Source organism: Callospermophilus lateralis, chromosome 5 (genome assembly GCF_048772815.1).
Source record: "Callospermophilus lateralis isolate mCalLat2 chromosome 5, mCalLat2.hap1, whole genome shotgun sequence".
Classification (NCBI taxonomy): Eukaryota; Metazoa; Chordata; class Mammalia; order Rodentia; family Sciuridae; genus Callospermophilus; species Callospermophilus lateralis.
This window is the reverse complement of record NC_135309.1, coordinates 151329969-151353556: the sequence shown is the minus strand read 5'-3', so window position 1 is coordinate 151353556 and position 23588 is coordinate 151329969. Positions and strand designations below refer to the sequence as shown.

General features: G+C 38.4%; 1 protein-coding gene across 5 annotated transcripts in view; it reads right to left on the bottom strand.

The window, feature by feature from the left end:
- Ghr (growth hormone receptor) overlaps positions 1-23588 on the bottom strand; it is a 250364-nt gene that overhangs the window by 134368 nt on the left and 92408 nt on the right. For 2 of the 5 annotated variants that reach the window (XM_076857434.2, XM_076857432.2), the window contains one exon: positions 7820-7900. In XM_076857434.2, coding sequence (XP_076713549.2) covers positions 7820-7889 — 70 coding nt within the window. In that variant the 5' untranslated portion in view covers positions 7890-7900. Of the gene's footprint in view, positions 1-7819; positions 7901-10055; positions 10155-21172; positions 21438-23588 lie in introns of those variants that run through there. The other 3 variants (XM_076857433.2, XM_076857431.2, XM_076857435.2) reach the window with 3 other exon arrangements.

The following is a 23588-nucleotide window of genomic DNA, read 5'->3' as shown; positions in this document are numbered from 1 at the left end:
AGGCACTGATTGACTTCCCCTACATCAAAGGCTTCTGACTTTGGTTTCATTAGCAATCCCATTCCAACTAATGTGTTGGAGAAATCACCTCCCAATAAATTCAACAGGAGATAATTTCATTCTAGATACAAAGTGGTCCTTTCCTAAAATAAGACTTCTTGTTTTGGGAGAAGACAATTTCTGGAAATACAGTCTGTGAAAACAACAATTCAGTCTCCACAAAAGTGCATCTGTTAGGTCTACATGGCTGTCCAGAAGTCAAATATTTGAAACATTATTTCTCCTTTGACAAGTTTGCAAGGTTTTGCTAAAAATTTTAAAGGATATAAACTATTTTTCATATTCAAAGATCAAGAAATTAAGAATTTTCTCAATATAACATTTACTTAAACCTTGAGAGTCACACATGTCAAGGTGGGCTCTCAATGGAAAAGTGGAAAGATCTGATATTTAAGGTAATGGGTGGAAAAATTGATGAATATATATGTAGGATCCCTAACTAAGGTCTTTTATAATCTGAAGTTCAATGTCCAAAGGGTAAGAGAAAACTTGGATTTAGGATCTGCAGGCCTCATTATATCTCTCTCTAGAGGTCTGTCAATATTTGAGGAGATTTAATCAGGTAGGTGAGGCACAAGATAAGGGCAGTGTCCAGGGGATGGTGCTGGGTGACCAGGTTACTCAGTGTAGGATGCTGACCAATGACCGGTGCATAGGGGACAGAGTTCAGTCACCTGGACAGTGGTCATCAAGGCTTAGGAAGCGAATCAAGCTTGTAGGCATTAGTGTTTAGGGAAGAGTTCTAGTCTGGCAGGAAAGTGAACTCCAATGCCCAGGGAAAGCCCTCAAATGCCAGTTTCTATGGTTGCATACCTATTTCCAGACCTTCCCCCAAGTTCCCCCTCCACTGTAAGGAAATCTTAATTTAACCTTTGCACTTGTCAGGACTGGAGATGGAGAGCATTAGTGACAACTATAGGCCAGGACAGGAGAAGTCGCAGGACAGGAGAAGTTGTAGGTCAGAATTTTTATGCTGATTAATTCATGTATTCAACAAATAAAGATCCTCATGGGAATGCTAGAGGATGGAGATACAGGGCTGAGCAAAACACCCTTGATGGATCTGAATAGCTAGTGTCTCAAACCCATAATACTTAATTGCATAGGTTATGCAATGGTTACTGTATCAGTCACTTGAAACCAATTAAATCACATCCATTTCAAACTCAAATCTGGACTTGTCACACAACTTGAAAGACAGATATCATTTCAAATTCATTTAGAAGAGGGACACAGGACAAATGCCAGCTCCCTTCACACAACTCTGTACCCATCTTCTCAGTGAGAGCTTCTGTAAAATCATCCTGAAATATCTCTTCCAGTGTTGAGACATCATTCACCAGGCTGCAATATGTGTAATCCTACCATGGAAGTGCAATACAGACAGTGTTAAGGTTAGGACTTAGGCCATAACTTCTTATATAAACAGAAAGAGAGATTTCTGATAAGTATATCTGATGAAGATGGGAGGGGAGGGGAGGGGGGATAGTAGGGGATAGGAAAGGCAGCAGAACACAACAGTCACTAATATGGCATCATGTAAAAATGTGAATGTGTAACTGATGTGATTCTGCAATTTGTATTTAGGGTAAAAATGGGAGTTCATAACCCACTTGAATCAAATGTATGAAAGATGATATGTCATGAGCTTTGTAATGTTTTGAACAACCAATTAAAAAAAAGTATATCTGATGAAATACTTTGGATATATTTTTAACAGACTGAGAAATAGAGGCCAGAGAAAACTCTGATTTGCAGCTGATGCTAAAGAAGTCTTCAAGCACCAGGGTCTCTGGGTACATCTAGTAGTCACCAGACAGAACACCAAGGAATACTCTCTTTTGTATGACAAATTGTGTGATCATATTTCAAAGTGTGTCTATATTACACATCATTACTGCCTTTATGCTGCTAATTATAGATGATGAGAAACCTTGCTCTGGGTTTGGAGATGACAATGTTGACAGCACTATTTAAACACCCACGTGAGTGTTGCTGGAAAAGCCAACATGAGACTTCAATGTCTGGTGCTTGTGAAAAATGAGGGTGGTCCCTGGGAGTATGGCTGCTGGTGATTATACCTGATGACAAGTTAGGTAGCAAGGATCAGCAGGCAGCTATAGGACCTGGCTGGGTGGATCCAAGCTGCAAGAATTTCTACATAGTTGGCCTCTAGCCAGAGACAGACAAGCAGGTGTGTCTATGAACAGCTCCTCTTTGCCAGCACCTCACACCAAGTACATCACAACAGCCTCTTCTGGGTTTCTACACAATAGGACCCCCAGTTTGGACTACTGAACCAGTGGCGTGCAGACATTTTGTAAACCACAACAGGTTTTTTTCCTGGAGAAGTTGAGATCTAAGGTGGACGACTATAGAGTCGATTGTGGGTATATGTGAATTAGGACTATTCATGGGTGGTCCCAGTGCTTCCATTTACTAATTAACTGAGACACAAAACTCATCACTCTCACTACCAGCTTCTCGACAGGGTGAGTCATTCAGCTACTGTGTCAGCCCAGCCAACCTCCCAGGTTCTGCCCCGTGCATTTGCAATGCACAATGCATCCTGCTTTTATTTTATTGCATTCTGTGAGGTAAGTACATACTCTAGCAATGACAAAATGTTGGGGGTTTTGTCATGGTCTTGGGATACAGTCATGAATGTCCAGAGACTACAATGAAGGGGGAGTGGAGGCCTTTGTCCCCATGGGGGCTCCTCACTCACAGTAGCCTAAGCCATGCCAAAGCATGCAAAGATGTGGGACCTGGGCTGAGCACAGGCATGAGGAATTCTGGTAAATGGTGCTAAAGAAAGGCAACCGAGACACTTGGCTGTCACTCAGCTGCAGCATGGTCCTCACAGAGAACTGCTATCAAGTAACTATCAGCACTTCCCTGCTGATGGGCTGATCTGTGTTCTAGGACTCCACTGTTAAAAGTGAGTCAGTGTTAATACAGACTCACATTTAACTAAAAGTGCAGAAGCTTAGAAATGGAGGGAGTAGGAAGGCACTGAAAATATCTAAAGTCAAAAATCCACACATTAATTGAGCTTTAAGTGTCCAATTAATTGCTATTCCACATCTCTCTTTCCATGGTCCGCTTAGTTTTTACCACCCTTGTCCTACTTACACTTAGATTATCTCCCCTGTTCTATTATAATCATGTTTCTCTGTACCCATCCCTCTCAAATTCACTTTTATCCTATTACTAGTATTATTTCTGAAGTGAAACTCTAATAGTACTATTATTTAGCTCTAAACTTTTAATCACCTAGGAGGTTCATGAATGAATTATGTTTGCTTCTCTGTCTTCTCTTTTGTAAACTATGAGTTCCTGTAAACTATGAGTTAGGAGCATAAATTTAAAATTCCTATTTGAATCCATAAAGGATAATAACTTGCTGGAAGACTGTTTTGTGTCATCGTCTGCAAAGGTCAATGCTCGTATCTCCCTTTAGCACCATCCATGTAGCTTCACCTGGTCTGCTGTGACCTACTGAATCCCAATGTCAAAGCCAGTGTGTGATACCAGAAGCAAAGGTGACATACGATTGCTGATGTATCTGAACTTGTATCATGCATTAGAACAGACTATAAAATTGCTTCTTGCCCAGCATGATGGTTAACACAGCAGCAAACTAAAGCTCTGTGGCTTTCTCCTTTACTTCCAGTGATGCAGCAAAGCCTAGAATTATTCATTTTTGAAAATATTTAATAGAGACACCCTATACTTTCTATCAACTACAGCTGTGACTCTAATACTTTTTTGAAATATCTTCAATATGTTTTGACAATCTCTCAGGACTCTGCAGAGCTTCAACTGTAGTGGGGTAGGATTTACTTTAAAAATAAAAATTTCCTCCCTCTGTGCTGTAATTTCCTCTCCTTTAGCAACCAGAACAGAAGAGTCCTTTCTTTCAAATCAGTGATAGGTCAGTTTTCATAGAATTGGAAAGAGTGCTCAAAGATATACAGAGAATATTATTTTAGGGATCCTGGTTTCTTTAGAACATGACATTTTATTCCAAATATAAATTTCTTATCTTAACTGGTATAAAATGATGCAACACCTTTTGCAGAATTACTGTGAAGAGAGCTATGATACTAATTATAAACTTTGCTTATAGGCCATGCCTAACATGCATGTGCATGCATACATGTACATAAATCATATATACATGTTATACATAAATATTGTATATAATATGGTATACATACTGGATCTCTTAATTCATGATAAATCCCTCGAAGGAAAAAACATTGTATTCCTCCTGGCTTCCTGTTCAAGCTTTGAAAACAGAAAATTCTTGAGAAATATATATACATTGAACTTGTTGATTTAACTTCCCCAATCTGTATCTATTAAAATACTTCAAAGCATCTTGACCATTTGCCTTCATCACATGATCTAGACTTTACAGCCATCCAGGCCCTCGTTAACTTCCGGATGTTCTTAAGATGTCAGCTATACTGAACTTCTTCAGGGAAGGAGTTTGCCTACTTCCACCATAGGTGGCTGAGGCCTAAGGGGCTCCTTAGTTGTAAGCTGATGTAGTAAAGTTATGTGACTTAGTTGATAATAGGCACTCCTTGAAAAACATCTACATCCATTGGATCTTTCTGCCTACTTTTCATGAGCAATACTTGAGGAGCAGCAATTTTGATAGGTCAACCTGGTAAAGTCCTCTAAAAATGAGGCATTGTTGATCATTATTGGTTTTGGAATAAAATCTTATCCCTGAGACTACCTAACCTGCTTTGAGGAGCAGATGTAGAGTTTCATATTAAGAATGAGAGACAGAGAGAAAATATCCATTACAATACTTTAGCTAATACAATGATGATACTGTTCAATGTTCAGTTCTCATTAAATTTCCCACAGGGCAATTAGACTTAATATAAAAAATACTCTCAAACCAAAAATACTACTAATCACTCATCTGCCCAAGCAAGAAAAACCCTACTTGAAGGTTTAAGAGCCAATCTTCCCCCAGCCTACAGATCTGTCATCTTCTCCCAGCTCCTGGGCAACTTTTCTTCCGGTGATATCTTCACCATCTCTCTCTCAACAGTGCCACACCTTTCACTGATCAAACTGGATTTTAAAAAATGGCTAATGAAACTACAGTAATGTCTGCTTTTTAAAAATTCTCCACCTATATTTTTAGTCTGCCTTATACAAAGGGAAAGAAAATAAAAATAAAATGATTTGATCCAGACCTGGCAGAAAAAGAAACACATGGCCCAGGAATGTCTTCTGAGATCATGATCCATGTCATGTCACCCACTAACTTTGGCCGAACCTATTAGATAAGTGGCCAGAACTGGCAAATACACAACCACCCACATGCTTGGACAAGCTCACCTACACCTTCTTACATAAACATCATACCTATTCTTAATCCCCGGGCCATTTTATTCTGTAGTACCCATGTATTCTAATGAAATTTTAGTTAGTTCAACAAGAACAGAAGAAAAAAATTTTTTTCTTTGTTTAGTTACTCCTTTTATATAACTACTGATAATATAAATGATTTTGCTTATTATAAACCATTGACTTTCCTTATACTCTGATTTCCCCAAACAAAAAGGAAAGAAAAAAAAATACAACTGACAAGCAAATATTAAAACCAGCAAAGGGAGGTAATGAGATTACCACCTTGTAGAGATAGCTGCACGCCTATGTTCACTACAACACCATTCAAAATAGTCAAGAAATGAAACAACCTAGGTGTCCATCCATGGGTGGACAGATAAAAGAAATTGTGGTACACACATACACAATGCAACATTATTCAGCCTAAGATAGAAGGAGATCCTTCCATTTGCCACAACATGGATATTAAACTAAGTGAAATAAGCCAGACCCACAAAGAGAACTATTGCATGATCTTATCTATTTGTTCAATCTAACCCAAAAAGGTCAACTATATAGAAATAGAGAACAGTATTACCAGGGTTGGAGGAAGAGAAAAGACTTGGGAGCTATAGGTAAAAGGAGACAAAATTACAAATATGTAGGATGCACAAGTCCAATGATCTAATGTATGCCGTTAGGACTACAGTTAATAATAATGTACAACATTCAGGAGTTTTGATACATGGTAAATTATAGCTGCTCTTGCTGCATTGAGTATTGGTGTCTATCGGAAATGATGAACATGTTAATTTGATTCCCTATAGTAACCATTTTATTATATGTATGTATTTTATAACAACCTTTTTAATATCTTAAAGATACACAATAAAATTTATGTTAAAAAAAACAGCCAATGGCATTTTTTCTTTACTTTTCTTATGAAATTAAGGTTTACTAAACTGTTGAAGCAGCTGAGATATATGTTCTCTGCAGATTCTCTAGGTCTGAAATGCAATTTGAGCTCTAAGTTCCCACTCAGGGATGCATTTCTTTTTTCACTTTCTTGTGCCATACTCTTCATTTCACAGGTTTTCTAAATTCCTCAGGCCTTGCCATATTGAGTGCCAGTCACCTTAGTGAAGAGAGGAGAGATTAAACCTCCATGAATTTGGAATAGCAGAGGATCTCAGTTTCAATTCTTTGGCACAGAACCAGGGTCTAAAACCAGCCATGGGAAAAGCTGTTGAAATGGAGCCTGCAATTCTCTCCACGTTTGACTTGCATAATGTTGACATTATAACACCAGAGAGGCCAGAAAATATTTTAAACAATTATGACTTCTTTCTATAAATATTTTGGAATTGCTTTAACAGATAAAACAACATATTTTACCCTTCTCGTTTTCTAAGTTACTCTGGACACCCTCAGCAGCTCGCTATGATGCATTTATTTTTGGCTTGAAGGTCATGCAGGACATCTTAAGGTGCTAAGTCTTCTGTTAAAGTGTGTTAAGTGTGTTTTCCAACATGGGTTGGGTGTGAAGGGAGTCAGTGACTCTCCAAGCAACAATTGAATTTGGTTTCATGGAATGCGAGAAATACATTGTTGTTCTTCTCAGCTGAAGCACAGGCAAGGAAAAAATACAAGTCCTCATGATGATTTTTGAAAAAGTACCCCACCCAATGAGAAGTTTTCTTTGTGGACCAAAAACAAACAAAAACAAACAAACAAACAAAAAAACCCTCCTCTTGCTTTTCCCTTTCATAACTCTTCCCTGTTTCTGTTTTTTCTGACACTTAAGTTTGAAAATATTGCAACTCCTCCAGAAGAAGAGTACAAAAAAGAAGGGACAATTATAGAGACGGCCAAGGAAATTCATGATGCCTGAGTATGTCGTTCAACTATTTCAGGTGTCTCTTCCCTCAAACTTAGCCAAATGGTAATCACAGAGAGAGTGAGAGATGAAATTCATTTAAAACCTGCAATTTCCTGTCTCAAAGAATATGATTAAGAGGCCTGAATTCCAAGCTCTGGAAATAGACTATGATATCCTAAGTCACCGATGAGCTGAGTGATCAGTAAGTTAATAACCTTCACCACAATTTCCATCTCTCTCCCAGAGCCTGAGGACTGGAGACCTGGCTTGCCTTCAACATAAATGACCTCAGCATGTTATGTAGCATTTATTTTCAATGTAAAAACATCAGATGCCAAAATTGACTATGGTATTCCTCATAAAGCATTCACAAAAAAGTCCTCCCAGTTTATGATTTTAAAACTAAAACAAGTTTCCTAAGCCTTGCATTGTTTAATTAAATCACCCAAAGAATTTGGATTTAACAAAGTTTGGTGCTGTTTTGTAACAGTAGGGTGGGAATAGGAAAGTAGAACTCACCCTCATGCCCAGAAAAAGCATCGCTTGAGCCTGCCAGTGCCAAGGTCAACAGCAGCTGCCAGAGATCCATACCTGTGGGACCTGCAATCACAGAAAGAATATGATGAAGCCAAGCAACAAAAAGTAGACCGTTATCATGAAATACTGTTTAAAGACTGGTGAAATCAGGAATGCACTGACATGTTGATTCTAAAATGAAGCCTAGAAACTCTTTCATGGCCCCAGAGTTTCCCACTGTCGTACTGTTCATGAGCACAAACGACAGGTTGCAGTAAATTCTACTTCCCGTGGGTGCTCGCCTCAGGAAATAGCATGGACACTAGAGATTTCACATCCTGGCTGACAGCCACAGAACCACCTCATAGCAAATAACCCCCACGCACTGCTTCAATAACAGGGCCAGTGTGGTTCACTTTAATTTGGTCCGGAAATAGAAAAAAAAATGGTCAGCAGTATCATCAGGCATGGGGCATCAAGCTGGAAAGGCCGTTAAAGGATAAACCAAGCAATCCACTGCAATAGTAACATTTCTTAAGTCTGTTTCCCAAGGATCAAATGAGTTTAATCAGCACTCAAAACACTACTAATGAGCTATCCCAGAAAGGTGAGAAGCAAAAGAAAACACAACATTCACATTGGTGGCACTTTCAAAAGACTCAGGAAGATAAACACACTAAGAAGGACCAGTTCTGGCCTCCATAGACATTGGGGATCCCAAATGTGAGTCTCGTCTCAAGCCGTTCAGTCTGATGAACAAAGTTGCAGAACAACAGGCCTCAGTGAGCACACACCTTTATCTGGAAGAAATAAGCTTCTCTGAAATAATGAGCCATGGTTCCTACATCCAGGATTCTCTAAAGACAAGTTTGGATGGCTCAGAAATGAACTCTGCACACTGGCCTTTGTGGGGCTGCTGTGGCATTTGACGACTCCATGTGAAAACATCAGACATCAAGTGAAATTACCACAGCCTCACTGCTGTGTCTTCATTAAATGACACTATTTCCAAGTCACACAGGGATATCTGACCATCATCACCCTACCACCTCCTCCAGGGCCTCTCTGCAATCTTAACAATAATGAAATAGCCCTTCTTGCTATCCCTAATCAGGCTGAAATGACTAGCAAAAATGTTTGTTTTCATAGGATGGCAGGCATGGTCCTCTGCCAACTAAATAGACACAAAATGTCTAATATCCTATACTTTCATTTCTAGAAACCCTATCATTGTTTATTGCTTCATACAATTTTATGTTCTTAAAATATTCTTAAGGAAACACATCTCTTTGTGAAGCCAGTATCTTCTTGCATCTGAAAACCCCTGTGCACACTCACTTGAATGAGAAACCCCCTCAAACACTGCCAGAATCCCGAGAACCAAATTAGGGGGAAAAAAGTCTGTTTGCACACACCCATAGCAGAAAGAGAGATATTTAAAACTGTCATAATCTCAAATGGGAGATGTGAACAGTTCATTGTCACCTGAAGCATCTCATAAAGACTTGAATCTAACTAGTGATAGAACCAGGAGGAGGCTAAAGGAATGTGGTTGGATTCAGTAATGCTAATTGCTTTATTAGAATCAAATGTCTTCATTCCTTCCACTAGTGATGGCTCAGTGGCAATGACTCCCAAAGAAGTACCCTCCATCCTCCCCTAGAGAAATTTCTCTAGAGCTATCACAACCCAGGCCAACAGATATTCTATTTGATTTGATTCTATGCTGCTCCATCAGCTTTGCAGAGCTCCATATTGCAGCTTCTACATGAGAGAGCCTTCTTTATTAGGTTATAGCTGAGAGAAAATATCCTTAGGAAAAGACAGAGTGCCAACCGACACACAATTTTGGGAACTTGAATATAGCCAATGATGTATCATATGCGAGGAAGAGAAATATCCCTTCCCCTTGTTCTTTTTGACCAGATTATCATATGTACCCATTACCCCAAGGTATAAGACTTCATCCAAAGAGCTGTCATAAGACACTCTACTTATAATCTAAGTAGAAGCAGGCATTGTTGAGAGGAATCTACCAAATTGCACCTTAGCTTAATAGGGTTTTAAGCTTGCAATATTTTCCTAGGGAAAAATCCTACTTTTAATTTCTTGTGATATTTCTGCATTTTTTTTTACTATAGCCTCATGGTAAGGTTTTCATCAGGAAGGGAAAAATGTGCTTCTCTTCTTGCAAAATGGAACTCACACCATTTCCACCTTCAGTGCGGGAGACTTTTACCTGCTTCCTCCTTCCTCATGGGGGAGATAGTTTAAAACCAGTGTAATCCAGCTGGCATGAGTTCAAATTTTGTAGACTGCCCAACAGAGGAGGCCTCCAAATTACAGAATTGGGTCTCTCACATATTGACTTTCATTCCACGGCTACAAAATAATCCAAAAACACAGGAGAAAAGATTAGATATGACATTTTTTCTAAAGTGTTTTAACCAACTCCAGGTAGGAAGGGCAACTGCTTCAGTTCTTTTTAGTTTAAAATAAGCAACTACTTCTTGAACTATTAGTGACTTCTGGTACTGTGCAAGGCACTGTGGAAAGTAATGCAAAAACTATCAAAAGCATGCCTTTTGAGGAATTAGGCAATACAAGCACTTAAAACAGAAAAGAAACAGCATAGGTAAAAATGGTAAGTTAACATAGAGGAAAATGAGCTACTAAATTGAGGGGCTTAAAATTTGAACTAAATGACTGATAAGATTATGATGAATAAGGAAAAGTGAGAGGGCCAGTAGTGGACTTTTATGGGCAAAATCTCAGTGTGAATGTTCTGGATGTGGGGATGAATTCTGAGTATGTTTAGGGTAACACTCAGAGGAGGCTAAGAAGAGACCAAGGTTCAGAATTGTGAATAAAGGAGATAAAATTGGATTGACAAGGTAGGACCAGACTGAAACAACATTTTCAACTCATAGTAATCAGAAACTCTCTAGAGGTTTTGGTACAGATGACATGCAAAAGTGGGTTTTCCTTAGGATAAAGTTGTCTGGTCGACCTTCTTAAGCTAATTTCATTTGGGTACATTGAGGAGCTTTGGTGATGTCTAGATAAGGATATGATAAGAATATCACAAATGACTGAGTATTTGTGTAGATGAAAGATAGTGTGACAGACAGAAATCAGAACTTTGGGATCTGAGTTTTTCAGTGGGAGGAGAAAGTCACATGACTATTTCCGATACTTGAGTATTAAAGACAATTATGGAACTTCAGGAAATGTTCAGAAATGTACAGTGGGAAGCTGAAGATAGGAGAAAAAAGACTAAAGAAAATGAGATGACATTAATAAATATAAGAGATAGTTACTTAGAGATAATGAAGATTAGATAAATTTAATATGAAGACTATACTATTTTGTGAAAAAGCCCCATATCATTTTTATCAAAAGCAGTATTAAAATTATATTAAGCTACATGGGAAAAAATATGCCCATTCATATCTTGTTGGTAATTTGGCAGAAACAAAATGAAGTGTAAGGTTGGGAATGTAGCTTAGTGGTAGAGCAGTTGCCAAGCATGTAAGAGGCCCTGGGTTCCATCCGTAGCACTGCAAAAATAAATAAATAAATGGAAAGTGCTTAAAAGCATTTTTAAAAGTGTGATATTAACATATTAATATATGGGAGGAATTGAATGATAGATTTAGGAGCCTGGAGTCTGGTTAATGCAAAGTCCAGAAGAATATCACAATGTTAGCTGCACTAATCAGTAAGTTCCCCCAAATTGTTATTTTGCTGATTTGGCTTTCCTGATACTGAAAAAGCAAGAGCCAATTTTCAAAATTCCAGCAGAGACAGAATTGCTTATATTGCAAAACCAAGACTCCAGTTAGATAACCTGATAAATGTGTACTTTCTGATGCTGGTGTTGATTACTAATAAAATATTGCAAAACTGAATTAATTGACTTCCTGGTGAAGCTTTTCTAAGAACTCAGCACAGAAAAAAAAGGGGCTAATACAAAATGGTGTCTGCAATTACCCATTCTTATTAGCCCCAGATGCTTATTTGGACAGTTTGCATTCACAGTTCATGTTTTTTACCTACTTTCTATGGTAGTGATCATTTGAAAATTGGTCAGATCCAAAATGCATTAGGTCAATTTATTTCCTTCCCATTAGTGAAGAAGGAAGCGTTCACAGACACTTTTTAATATAACCACAGTAATGTGCTGCCTAACAATGGGACAGGTTCTGAGAAATGTATTGTTAGGTGATTTTATCATATGAATATCATAGAGTGTATTTCCACAAACCTCTTACACATCTATGCTGTATGGTGTGTGTGTGTGTGTGTAGGCCTAGGCCATTATGAACAAAACAACAGGGCACAATAAACATGAGACAGATGTGTGAGATTGCTGCTGTTGTGACCTGATATACAATAACCTCTTTTTTTCATAAGTAGAAAGTACATACTTTAAAATAATAAAAAAATAGATACATAACCCAGAAACAGTCATTTATTATCATTATCAAGTGTTATGTGCTACACATATTTGTGTGTGTTGTCCCTTTATATGACAGGCAGCTCAGTAGGTTTGTTTATACCAGCATTGCTACATACACATGAGCAGTGCATTATACTTGGGTAGCATCACAGCTATGGCATCACTGGGCAATAGGAATGCTTCAGCTTCATTATAATAGTAGAGTACCATGATTATATAGAGAGACTGACATTCACTGAAAATACTTATGTAGTACATGACCGTAATTTTATTGAGATTGTTCTTCTCTCTGACATCAAGTAAGGAATAAAGATTGGTAATTTTAAATGTGCACAGTGTTTACTGTAACGTTTAACTGAAAAAGGAGTGGTATATACAGTGGATCTTTTACCAAACAAATAAGCATGCATAGTTTATACCAGTGCTGACCAATTCAATTACCACCAGTCACAGGTGGCTATTGAGCCCTCAAAAATGTGTCTAATATAGCTGAGGAATTAAACACAAATTTAAATTATGTTTAATTGCAATTAATTATTCTAATTAAGCACTTAATTAAGTATATTCAGAACTGGTAGAGTATGTGAATCTGCTTTTTTAGCTGTTCATTTTATGAACTCTAAGATAAAATATTTGTGTTGGAGATTTACTAAATTGAGATGTGCTGTAAGTACAAAATACATACATAGTTTTGAATGTTTAGTACAAAAAAGACTGAAATGAATCTCAAAAATGCTTACATGGCCTGCATGTTGAAATCCTAATTTAGACTATTGAGTTAAATAAAATATATTGTTAAAACTGATACTCCATTTCTTCTTGTTTTTTAAAAAATGTAATTAGTTGAAAATTTTAAATTACACATGACAGCCCAATTATACTCTTTATGGTTTGTATGTTTGTATTAACATTTCAAGGATATTAATCTGTGTTATTCTCGTATGATGTTAGCAGCCTAATTTTTAACAATGATAACTGAATAATTTTTTTATTCCTAAATCACATACAATCGTTACTGGTATGTTTAGAGATCCTCCCAAATTCAGAATGGTGGTGACAGGAAGATTCATGGAAGCTTCTGGTGACTTAGTATGATCATGTTTGCAAAAGGCTCCTTGGAGGGATTCCCAGTGCACATGTATACTATTCACATTATGTTTCTCTTTGACTCACAGACAATGATACATGGTGAGTGTTTAATACATTCTCTTTGAAATTGAAAAAAGGGCCATGATTTGTTGTGTTTGCTGATATTAAGCTACCAATGTGAAGACAGTGTGAGCTGGATCCGTTACATCATTAGCTGGGAAGGCAAATAATGCTACCTAGGTTCTATGTGCAGTATTAGGTACAAAGATTAAGCAATCTGCTGATGCTGATACAAAATGTATGAGACAGTGCTGCAGAATAAATTCTGACAACATGATTTCACTTGATAACATCTGATCTACTGTCAGAGAATCACACTTAGTTAATAATCATTGAGAGAGATACTTTCCAAGGCCACAGTGACTACCTTGACCTTCATTTACAGAAAAGGTGAGCTCAGGGGTTAAGTGAATAAGTTCTGGAGTCAAAGAAAGCCAGGTTCAAATCCTGGCTTTATCAAGCCTCAGTTTCCTCATTATTAATAAGGAAATGATAATGATGTTCTTTCTCATAGAAAAATCAGGATTAGATGAAACAATGCACTCAAAGATTTTTGCATACCCACTGTATATCTCCAAAAAGAGTTAGTTATTAAAGTTTTTCTTATAGTAGCAACAAATAGACTATTAATATCTTATTATGTTTCCATGGGATAGATTGGGAGTGGGGCCCCCATTTATATATCAGGGGAATCTATGCTGGGGATAAAGCAATCAAAAAATGTGCTCCAGGGCAGCCATGGTATTTAAATCTCTATTCTTAAATCATGCACTTATCTCACAGCAAAGAGGAAGGCTCTTCATAAGGTACTGTGCCTGTATCCTAGGATAATGAGTTATTACCATCTTAAGATAAGGCAGGAATGTGCCCATTAGGTATTTAGGCAATTGTACACTTTCTTCATTGAGATCCAGCTGCATGGAAAAGACTAAGGGTTGATCCTACTCCATCACTTCCCCATTTATTTTAATTAATTTTTATGCTGCCATTACAAGGTTCCAATATTTTTTTGTGTGTGAATCAGGGATTTCTAGAACTGAAAAATTGAGAACAAATTCAACAATAATAGGACTAACTCTTCCCAGGAGAACTCAGACAAGGCATTTGGGTTACAGAAACTTGAGTCTCCTTGTAGATTGAAGAGAGGAAGGGCACTTCAGTAGCCAAATGCTTTGTGCTGCTTCTTTCATGGTATGCATGATTATTCTGTTCAGAGAGGAACTCTCTCAATATGTGAGACATTCTGTTGAAATCCAGTAGGACCCACATACACTTTACAATACCTCACCACATTACTCCCTACGTATGATCATTAGTTCACCCAGTCTGATTCACTTGGTGCATTCATGAGTTCACAATGCAGGGATAACTCACATGGAAAAGAAAAATCAATCATCACCTGGGTGCTTATCTGAATAGTATCCTCCTTTTCATATCTTACTTTATGCCATTGCATTGACCAACTCATTTTTTTTCCAAAGTAGAATTTGGGAAAGGAAACATCTTACTGGCTTTCTGCTTTATTTCTTTCCCTCTACAAGCAGCTTGTTTTAAATTTTGATTTTTTTCATTACTAGGACAGCTCACTCAGAAACTCTAAGATGGAAATGTTCTTCCTTTCACCTAATATAAAAGAAGATTAATAATCTATGGGATACAAGTTCTCCCAGAATATAGCTCTCAAACAAAAACATTTATTATCTCGTTGGGATAATAATCTGACAATGATTAATATAATAATATATATTGACCCAAATACTTTTTATATCTCAAAGAAATGCATATGTTCCTGCCTTTTTTGGGGGGGAGCTATGAAAGAAATGCAGATTTTCTAAAAAAAAAAAAAATAGTAACTAGCACACCCTGATTACATAAGGAGCAAAAATTGAGAGAAAACGTTTTTTAAAATTTATTTATTTTTTTTATCAAGTCCAACATGGTAAAGTTGTTCTTTTAAGGTAAACAAGTTGGGAAACCAAGAGTGAGGCAATGTGGTCTCTGGGGAAAAGCATTACTAGAGGAGTCAGCAATCTCATGCCCTTGTGCCAGCCCCACATTGCCTAACTTGGTGACTCGAATAGTCATGTAATCACAGTAGGTTTCAATTCCCACCCTGAGCACTATTCCATCTTTTCTGATAAGTCAAATCTTGCATCATGCTGTATAATAGCTACCATTTTCTGAGGGCTACTCATCCTGATGCTACAGGGCTCCTTGTCTTTCTGTTCTTTCAGTCCTGAGCAAATGAGACAGGGCGGTGTGGTCAGTAGCTATGCCTCATTCACTATTGCTCTCAGAACAACTAGCTTTTGCTTATGGCTGAGTAGGTGCCCACCAGAAAATGTGCCCAGTGAATAAGTGTGCCAGGCATCTTGTGATTTCATTCAGCCTTCACACAGACTTGTGAGGGAAAGCCTCACATTACAAATGAGAAGATGGACCAGGTGCTGTGGTGCACTCCTGTAGTCCCAGCAACTTGGGAAGTTGAGACTGGAAGATCAAGAGATCAAAGCCAATCTAAGCAATTTAGTGAGACCTTAAGCAACACAATGAGACCAAGTCTCTAAGTAAAATATAAAAGAGAACTGGAGATGTGGCTCAGTGTAAGCGCCCCTGGATTCAATTCTTAGTACCAGAGAGAGAGAGAGAGAGAGAGAGAGAGAGAGAGAGAGGAAATAGAAGTGGAGAGGAGCTTAGAGAGACTGAGTAAATTTCCCAAGCTCACAAAGATGGGATATTTCTGAGGAGGATTTAGAACTCTCCTTGTTATCTCCAAAGCCTGCCTTTGCATTCCCTGCTTCTTCTTAAACAGTAAACGAGGCAGACTAGACATATGATTCAAGTACCAGTGAATCAGGGGGAAAAAAAAACTAGAGAAAGCAAGAAAAAAAGAGAACAAAACTGGAATTTGAATTGTAGGGGGAGGCAGACACCATAATATTTCCAGAGCTCAGGGCATATCAAGGACAGCAATAACTCATGAATGCTGACACGTGAATACTGAGACATGATAATACATGACTGCTGACACAGCAGTTTCTTCAAGAGTTGCTCTGCTCAAGGGATAAAATATTCATTTCCATGCCTTAGCACCTGGTCTGCTTTTGGGTACATTGCTTAAGAGTTATGTAGTGTGCTTTCTCCATGACACAGGGACATCTCCCCATCTTTAAGCCTATACATAAAAATAGAAAAGTCTCTTTGCCAGACTGACTGGCTGCCAGATAGATGGCAAACACAGGGCAGATCAATGTCATGTCTCATCTCCAGGAAGTTGACAACGTACCACTTCACTACTCAAGATGATAGGAGGTGTAACAGCTTGGACTTGGACCATTCATTGTTACTAGCTTTAATAGAAAGCACTCTCTAGAACAGCACTAACTGAAATGTAGTATGAGCCACAAATGCTGGCAAGATACATAATTTTAAATTTTCTTAGAACCACATCAGAAAGTAAAATAAAAATTTTTAATTTTGATATCTTATTTAACTCAATATATTCATAATATTTTATGATGTAATAAGTGGGAAAGGCTTTATTGAGATATTTTGTGCCCTTGTTTTCATGCTATGTCTTTGAATCGGGTATGTATTTTGTATTCACAGAACATCTGGTTGGGAGTAGCCCCATTTCAAATGTCACTAGTGGCTACTGCATTGGACGGTGTAGTTTAGAAATACTGAGAGACTGTGGAAGCCCATTTGGCCAGGTCCTTGGCTAGTGCAGAATATATCTGTTTCTTTACGACTTGGAAAGCAGGTCAAGCTGCTGAGAAGAGACCTATAAACAGTTACTTTGTCAGGATTACTAGTTTCTTAAAGTCCTAGAAAGAAATCATCTTGCCACTGAAGCAAGAAGTGGGGTGTTCCAGATCTCTAAATACTCATTTTTACATAATTTCTAAGTACTGAACCTTATATATAATTAAACCATAAACTTTTTGTTTGTGGCACAGAACTTTGAAGTCTAGTAGCAGATCTAGTTAACATACTTGAAGTGAGTCATTTTTCACCTCCAGCCTTAGGTTCCTTGTCTCTTAAACAGAGTATCTGGAGCATATCAAAGTTCTCAATCTTGGCTACATGTTAGAATCACTGGGAGAATGTAAAAAAAAAAAAAATAAATAAATGCTCTGGCTTTATCATAGACAAAGAATCTCCAGGGTGGAGCCTGAGGATTGATATTTTTCTTACATAATTCTAAAGTGCAGCCAGAATTGAGAATCACTTACCTAATGCAAACCAAATGTGCTATTTTATTTTTCAGTTTGTGCAGTAGAGCTGGTCCACCTCTAGAAATCTTCCTCAGCCAATTAAGAAATGTGCTTTTTATAACAGACATCTATTATGATAAGTGGTTGAAATACTGAATGTGAAAATAGGATGCAAAATTATCACCCAAGGAAATGCCAAGATGAAAAGAAAAGGCACATGGAGAGATGAAATCAACCAGCCAGGGATAAGATCATTCAAGCAATGATAACTCTGGGGAGGCAAAATGTTCAAGTAGTTCTTCCAAAGTTACTATCCCTGGTTATTCAATCAAGCGCTAATTTAGGTACTGCTGTGAAGGGACTTTACAGATGTAATTAAGTGGTTAGTCAATGGACTTTAAAATAAGGAGATTATCCTGGATTATCTAAGTGAGCCAATGCAATCCTATGAGACTATAAAAGAAGAGGAAGTCAGTCAATGAGATGGGGAAGAAGGGGAACTAGGGAGATTAGGAACTTGAGAGGGACTTGATCTGCCCTTGCTTCAGGGGACTACATAGAAAGCGCCTAGCAATGCAGGCTGCATCTAGGAGAAAAAACTGGCTCCAGGCTAGTAGCCAGCAAGAAAATGAGGAACACCATCCTACAATAGCAAGGACTATACCCAGCCCGTGACTCAAATGAGGTTGGAAGAACAAGGTTCCAGGAGGCAAAGCAGCTCCAAGGATTTCAGTCCTGTGAATGTGATTCACATCAGAGAACCCAGCTGAGCCACACTGTGCTCAGACTTCTCACCTATAGAACAGTGAGATAGCAAGTGGGTGTTGTTGTAAGCCACAAAATTTGTGCTAATATGGAAGCAATAGAAACCTAAGTCTCTAAAAGTCTGTTATGGATCCTGAGACTGACTTCCTCAACATCCATCAGGAAAATAGTAACCTAGCCACTGCTGAAACATGTCCAACGGAGAGAGTTGGGGTGTTTGGTTTTTTTTGTTTGTTTGTTTTGTTTTTTAAGCAGTACATGGAAATTTGGATCCAGAATGGACTTTAGTGATAATCTTGTCTGATCAAATTATGATAACTGATAAAGGATGCTGAATAAATAGGTAGTAAATAATTTATAACTTTTCCCCCTTGAACTAACCAGGATGAGGGTGCCTTGACTTGCACAGGAGAACATCTCCATACAGAAACAGGTGCAATAAGCTCTCCTTTGTAGACAGCTTACTGATGGTCTGCCTTAAGGTTATTCAGTTCCCTTGATTTCAACTCAAGAGTTGTGAGACAATTTTCACATTCTTGCTTTGTTATCTGAGATTACTCTTTCTGGAAAACTAACATACTAATCAGCTGAAATAAAACTGCTTTCCAGTGCAATGAGGAATAAAAGCACATACTGGCATTCTGGTGTGCTGGCCCATCTCCTGAGTTTGGCCATGATAAAGCAGGCCTGAGGTTCTGCCTACCTCTGGGTCAACTGATGAAACTCATTTCTCTAATTCCTTCATAGACAAGAGATGGCCCGAGGGAAAGTGGGAAAGCCTAAAAGATCCTGTCTTTATCAGTTTGATGAATTTACATTTCACCTAAATTCCTGGCCAAACCAGGAAATTAAACAAAACAAAACAAAAATACAGGCACTTTGTCAATGGAAAGATAAACCAAAACCAAGGTCAAAATCTACAACAGACCAGGGTAGGGGAAAGACAAGGACGCAGAGCCTGTATTTATGGACAGTCTATCTTTATAACACATTCTTGCAAATCTTGGCTCCAGATAGCTTGTTTTCAATCCTCCTGAATTAAACATTCAATTCCCAGGAGGCTTATGTTTATTCTCCTAGGGGACCACCGCAGCATAACTCAGGAAATTATAATTCAATGACCTGGCCATATTTCTCCTAAATAAAATGGCTGGTGGAAGAGGATTGGAACCAACAGCCTGAGCCAAACCCTGAACCACTTATGGTTCACAGAGACTGTCCTCTGATCAGGAAATAAAGGGACAAATAAACACTTTATTTTTATTGTTGTTGTTGTTACAATTTATCTGAGTGAAATCCATTATTTCACAACTTGAAGAACAGGAATAAAACATTCATCTTCCCCTGAAATTGAAAAGTGATTCAAGTGATTTTTTTTTTTTCACATTTGAATCACTTGATGTCATGTGATCACTTTAAACTTTACTTTCAAATGGGGAAGGAAACCATAAGAAACCCTCGGGGTGGGGGGTTGGGGGAGGTCAGTTCCACATCATATCATCATATAAATGCTGAAGTACCAAAGAGATACTCGGCAGACACAGGGAAATAATACAACTGGATACTCACTGGCAACTAAAATAACTCCTTAAGTTGGCATTTCCTACCAGCCTCTAATCCCCACCTAATGAACAAATGGTCATCTCTTCTATTTCCAATCCTTTTAATGAGGTTGGGGTTCACCCTGTTTTCTGAGCTAGATACAAGTTACTCCATCTCTTCTCACATTTAACTTGTTGCATACAAAGTGATTCTATCTCAGCACTGTCTCTGGAATGTAATGCCTTCTCTTAGAATCCTAGCCCACTGTCTCTTCTCTTCTTTGGACTTTCTACAACCTTCCTCCAGGTAAAAGAAAGTATTTCTTTACTTTCAAGGCTGCAGCAAGACAAGTCACAAATCTACCTACCCTTCAACATTAATGCTACCTTCAAACATCACACCTTCCTGATTTTCTCTTCTTTCTTCTGAGGGAGCATCTTGATATTCCCCAGGACTTAGCATGGTACCTAATATACCAGAAGAGACACCCAGAACAGAGTTTTCTAACAGGAGTTTAGAAGGGGTGAGAGCATGTCTTTCTGTTGAAAGTTCACCTGAAAGCTTCACAGGAAGACAGTGGTGTTATTCATGCCATCAGGCAAAAAGGGTCGTTTTGATCAGGCGGGATGGAGAGACCCAGAGCACTATACTTAATCAGCAAAGAGAGACAGCTGCAAACATAAAAGGACAAAGTCTTATTTTCTTTTTCTTCAAAGTGCTCAGACTTTAGAAAACCTCGAAGAAGATGCAACACAGACATGCAATTTTTCTCTATAATACTTCCCTAAATGCAGATTGGACTGTTGAAATGGAAAACATGGAACAGAATTTAAGCCAAAGTGTTTTCTGAATGCAAGTTACAATCTCTGTTGAGTTTCTCAAAATATACCACCTCTGGAAATGCTCAGAAAAATTAGCCCTTCCCTCAGAGAACAAACTTTGGAAACCCAAATTGTATTTTGATGGTGGTCAGACAAGGAGGAAGGCCGTAAAAGGCTTTGCCTAATAAGAACATTTTATAAGCTCCAGCACTAGAAAAATGTTTTGCTTAGAGTAAAGAGAAAACAAACAGAAATTCAGATGAAAGAGGGCGGGGGCAAGAAATAAAATGTCTACCCTAAGGCAGCTCAGATATTTATGTCTAAAAATATAAAAGCAAGTTATGGAGGGAAACCTAATTATCAGCCCTTTAATCAAAGTTAACAGTAAGGGAATACTAACCAATAATCCTGCAGATATTCCTGAAATAGAGGCTGGATTTTCATACGATTTCCTCCAGGCTGTATAATAAGAGCCCTTTTAATTTTCTTTGTCATTCAGCCACATATAAAAGAAGATCACAATGCACTGACTTGGTAAAATCAGGCAGAGGAGTAGGATTGAAGAGGTCATTCCATGGAAGTTTCTTGGTCACCGCTTGGTATGTCTTAATCTTTAACTTCTGGGTACTGCTGCTGCTTCCATATATGAACCCACTTCGCAGAAGCTCCCCAATCAATGATTCTTTCTCCCTCTTGTACACACACACACACACACACACTCTCTCTCTCTCTCTCTCTCTCTCTCTCTCTCTCACCTAGTACCAGAAGAGTAGATTAAATCGCGCCAGATATTGCCTTACATAACAAGTTCCCTGACCTTTGCCCAGTACTTCTTTTGGTGCTGCCAGATGAAGTGAAGGCCAGGCCTGGGCAGAAATTTCATGAGGTTTTTATAACTGTGATGGCCAGGTCAGCTGAAAAAGGGCTGAGTATCAGATCTCAATGAAGGCTACCACCTGGAGAGATGGAAGACAGCCATGGGGTTATCTGAATCCAATGTCATCTTTCCTCTAAGGAGTGTAAGAACCAAAGCTGAAGTGCCCCCCGCCCCTGTGTGTTCACTGGTATTTCACTGAAGTATCCCAAGGGCCCAGACTACATTACATTAAGTATTTGTTAACTGAAGGCATAAATGAATGAAGGAATTCCAATCTTGTGGGAAATCCTGGCACACTTAATTTTGAAAACATTTAACCATTTATTGTATCAGCAGTGTGATATAGTTGACTAGTAACTTTTTAGTGTCACCTCCATAATTATTATCCCCCAATCCCAGCCCCTTAAAGTCCTAGTCAACCAAGAATTTTTGGTCAATTGAGCAGGAGGATACAGTACTTAGATAATGTGGATTTTGTTTCTATTAAATTACCTTGTAACAGATCTCTCTCTCACACTCTTAAAAAAAATCATCTGAAGGTACAAAATACTAAATAAACATTTAGTGACTTGTATACATGAGAAATACAAAAAGCAGAGGACTGCTTCCTCTTGGGAGAGTTGTCATAGTCCTTATGGCTGTTGGCATGGTTAGAACAGTCGTAATGATTCACACTGAGTGTGGACTCAGAGAGTTACTGTACATGCAAGAGTGTATATGATGAATACTCCTGTGTCTAACCAAGAGTCCGGACCACACTACCAACACAAGAAGGCTACTCATGATCCATGACAGCTGCCAGAATTGGTAGGGCATTTTGCTGGTGATGAAGCTCCTTCTGCCTGGTTAGTTTTCTTAGGTTTGTATGCAATAAAACATTCTGTGACATTCGGTACATACAAACCCTTTTGAAAACAAGAAAGTCTCAAGAGGGGAAGTTATTTGAATAGTTTAGTTAATAATGACTAGACTTTAAAAATCTGCTGATTCTGAGTTGTGGTTAATATGTTTTGAAATCATATGTTGGAGAAGTAGAAACTGTCTGCCGGACTAATGTCTCTAAAGCACACTTCCAAAATAAAACCCTGTATCCAGAGTTTGCATATAGGACCCCATCGTCACTTGGACTTGAGGAATGGCCTCCTAACACCTGGTTAAAGATCTCTCTAATCCATTCTACACACACACACACACACACACACACACACACACGCATACACACACACAACACATTCAAAGTCATACAAATGAGAAATAAAATTACTACCATGATATCCCTCTTAAATGACTTTTCCTTGCTCATTGGATTAATACCACAATCTGTAATGTGATCCAACTAACATTTACTAGTTCTTCCCAATATTCCTCTCACACTTCCAATAAGCAATAACATCCAGTGAAAGACATTTCACAGTCAACATTGCAGTTAACTGTGGTCACATGGTTAAGTCCCAGCTAGTGAAGCATGAGTAGAACATCATATGCATCTTTTAGGGAAGTGAACGCTTCCCTCCACTTCATCTTCTCCACTCCTGCTGGCTTAGATATTGATGGACTGGGTCACTGAACAAATGCATGAGGGTTATCTAGACCTGCCAACACTTCTGTAAATTACTCTGAAAATGAATAGGTGAAGGTTAATACACAGACAAAGGACCAACTAGCTCGTGGTTTTGTAACTAAGCAGCCTAGACTTTATAGCTATTCTTGCAAGAGAAAGACCTTTTCACCTCATTTTTCAGACTCTAGTCAAAGGGGATTGGTCTTATGGTTTAGCTATGAAGTGTCCCCCAAAACTTCATGTGTGAGACAATGCAAGAATTGTGATAACTATAGGCAGGTTAAGTTGTGGCTGAAGGAAGTAGGTCTCTGGGTGTGTGCCTTTAGGGTTTATAGTTTGTCCTTGGTGAGAAAGGATCTCTCTGCTTTCTGGCTGTCA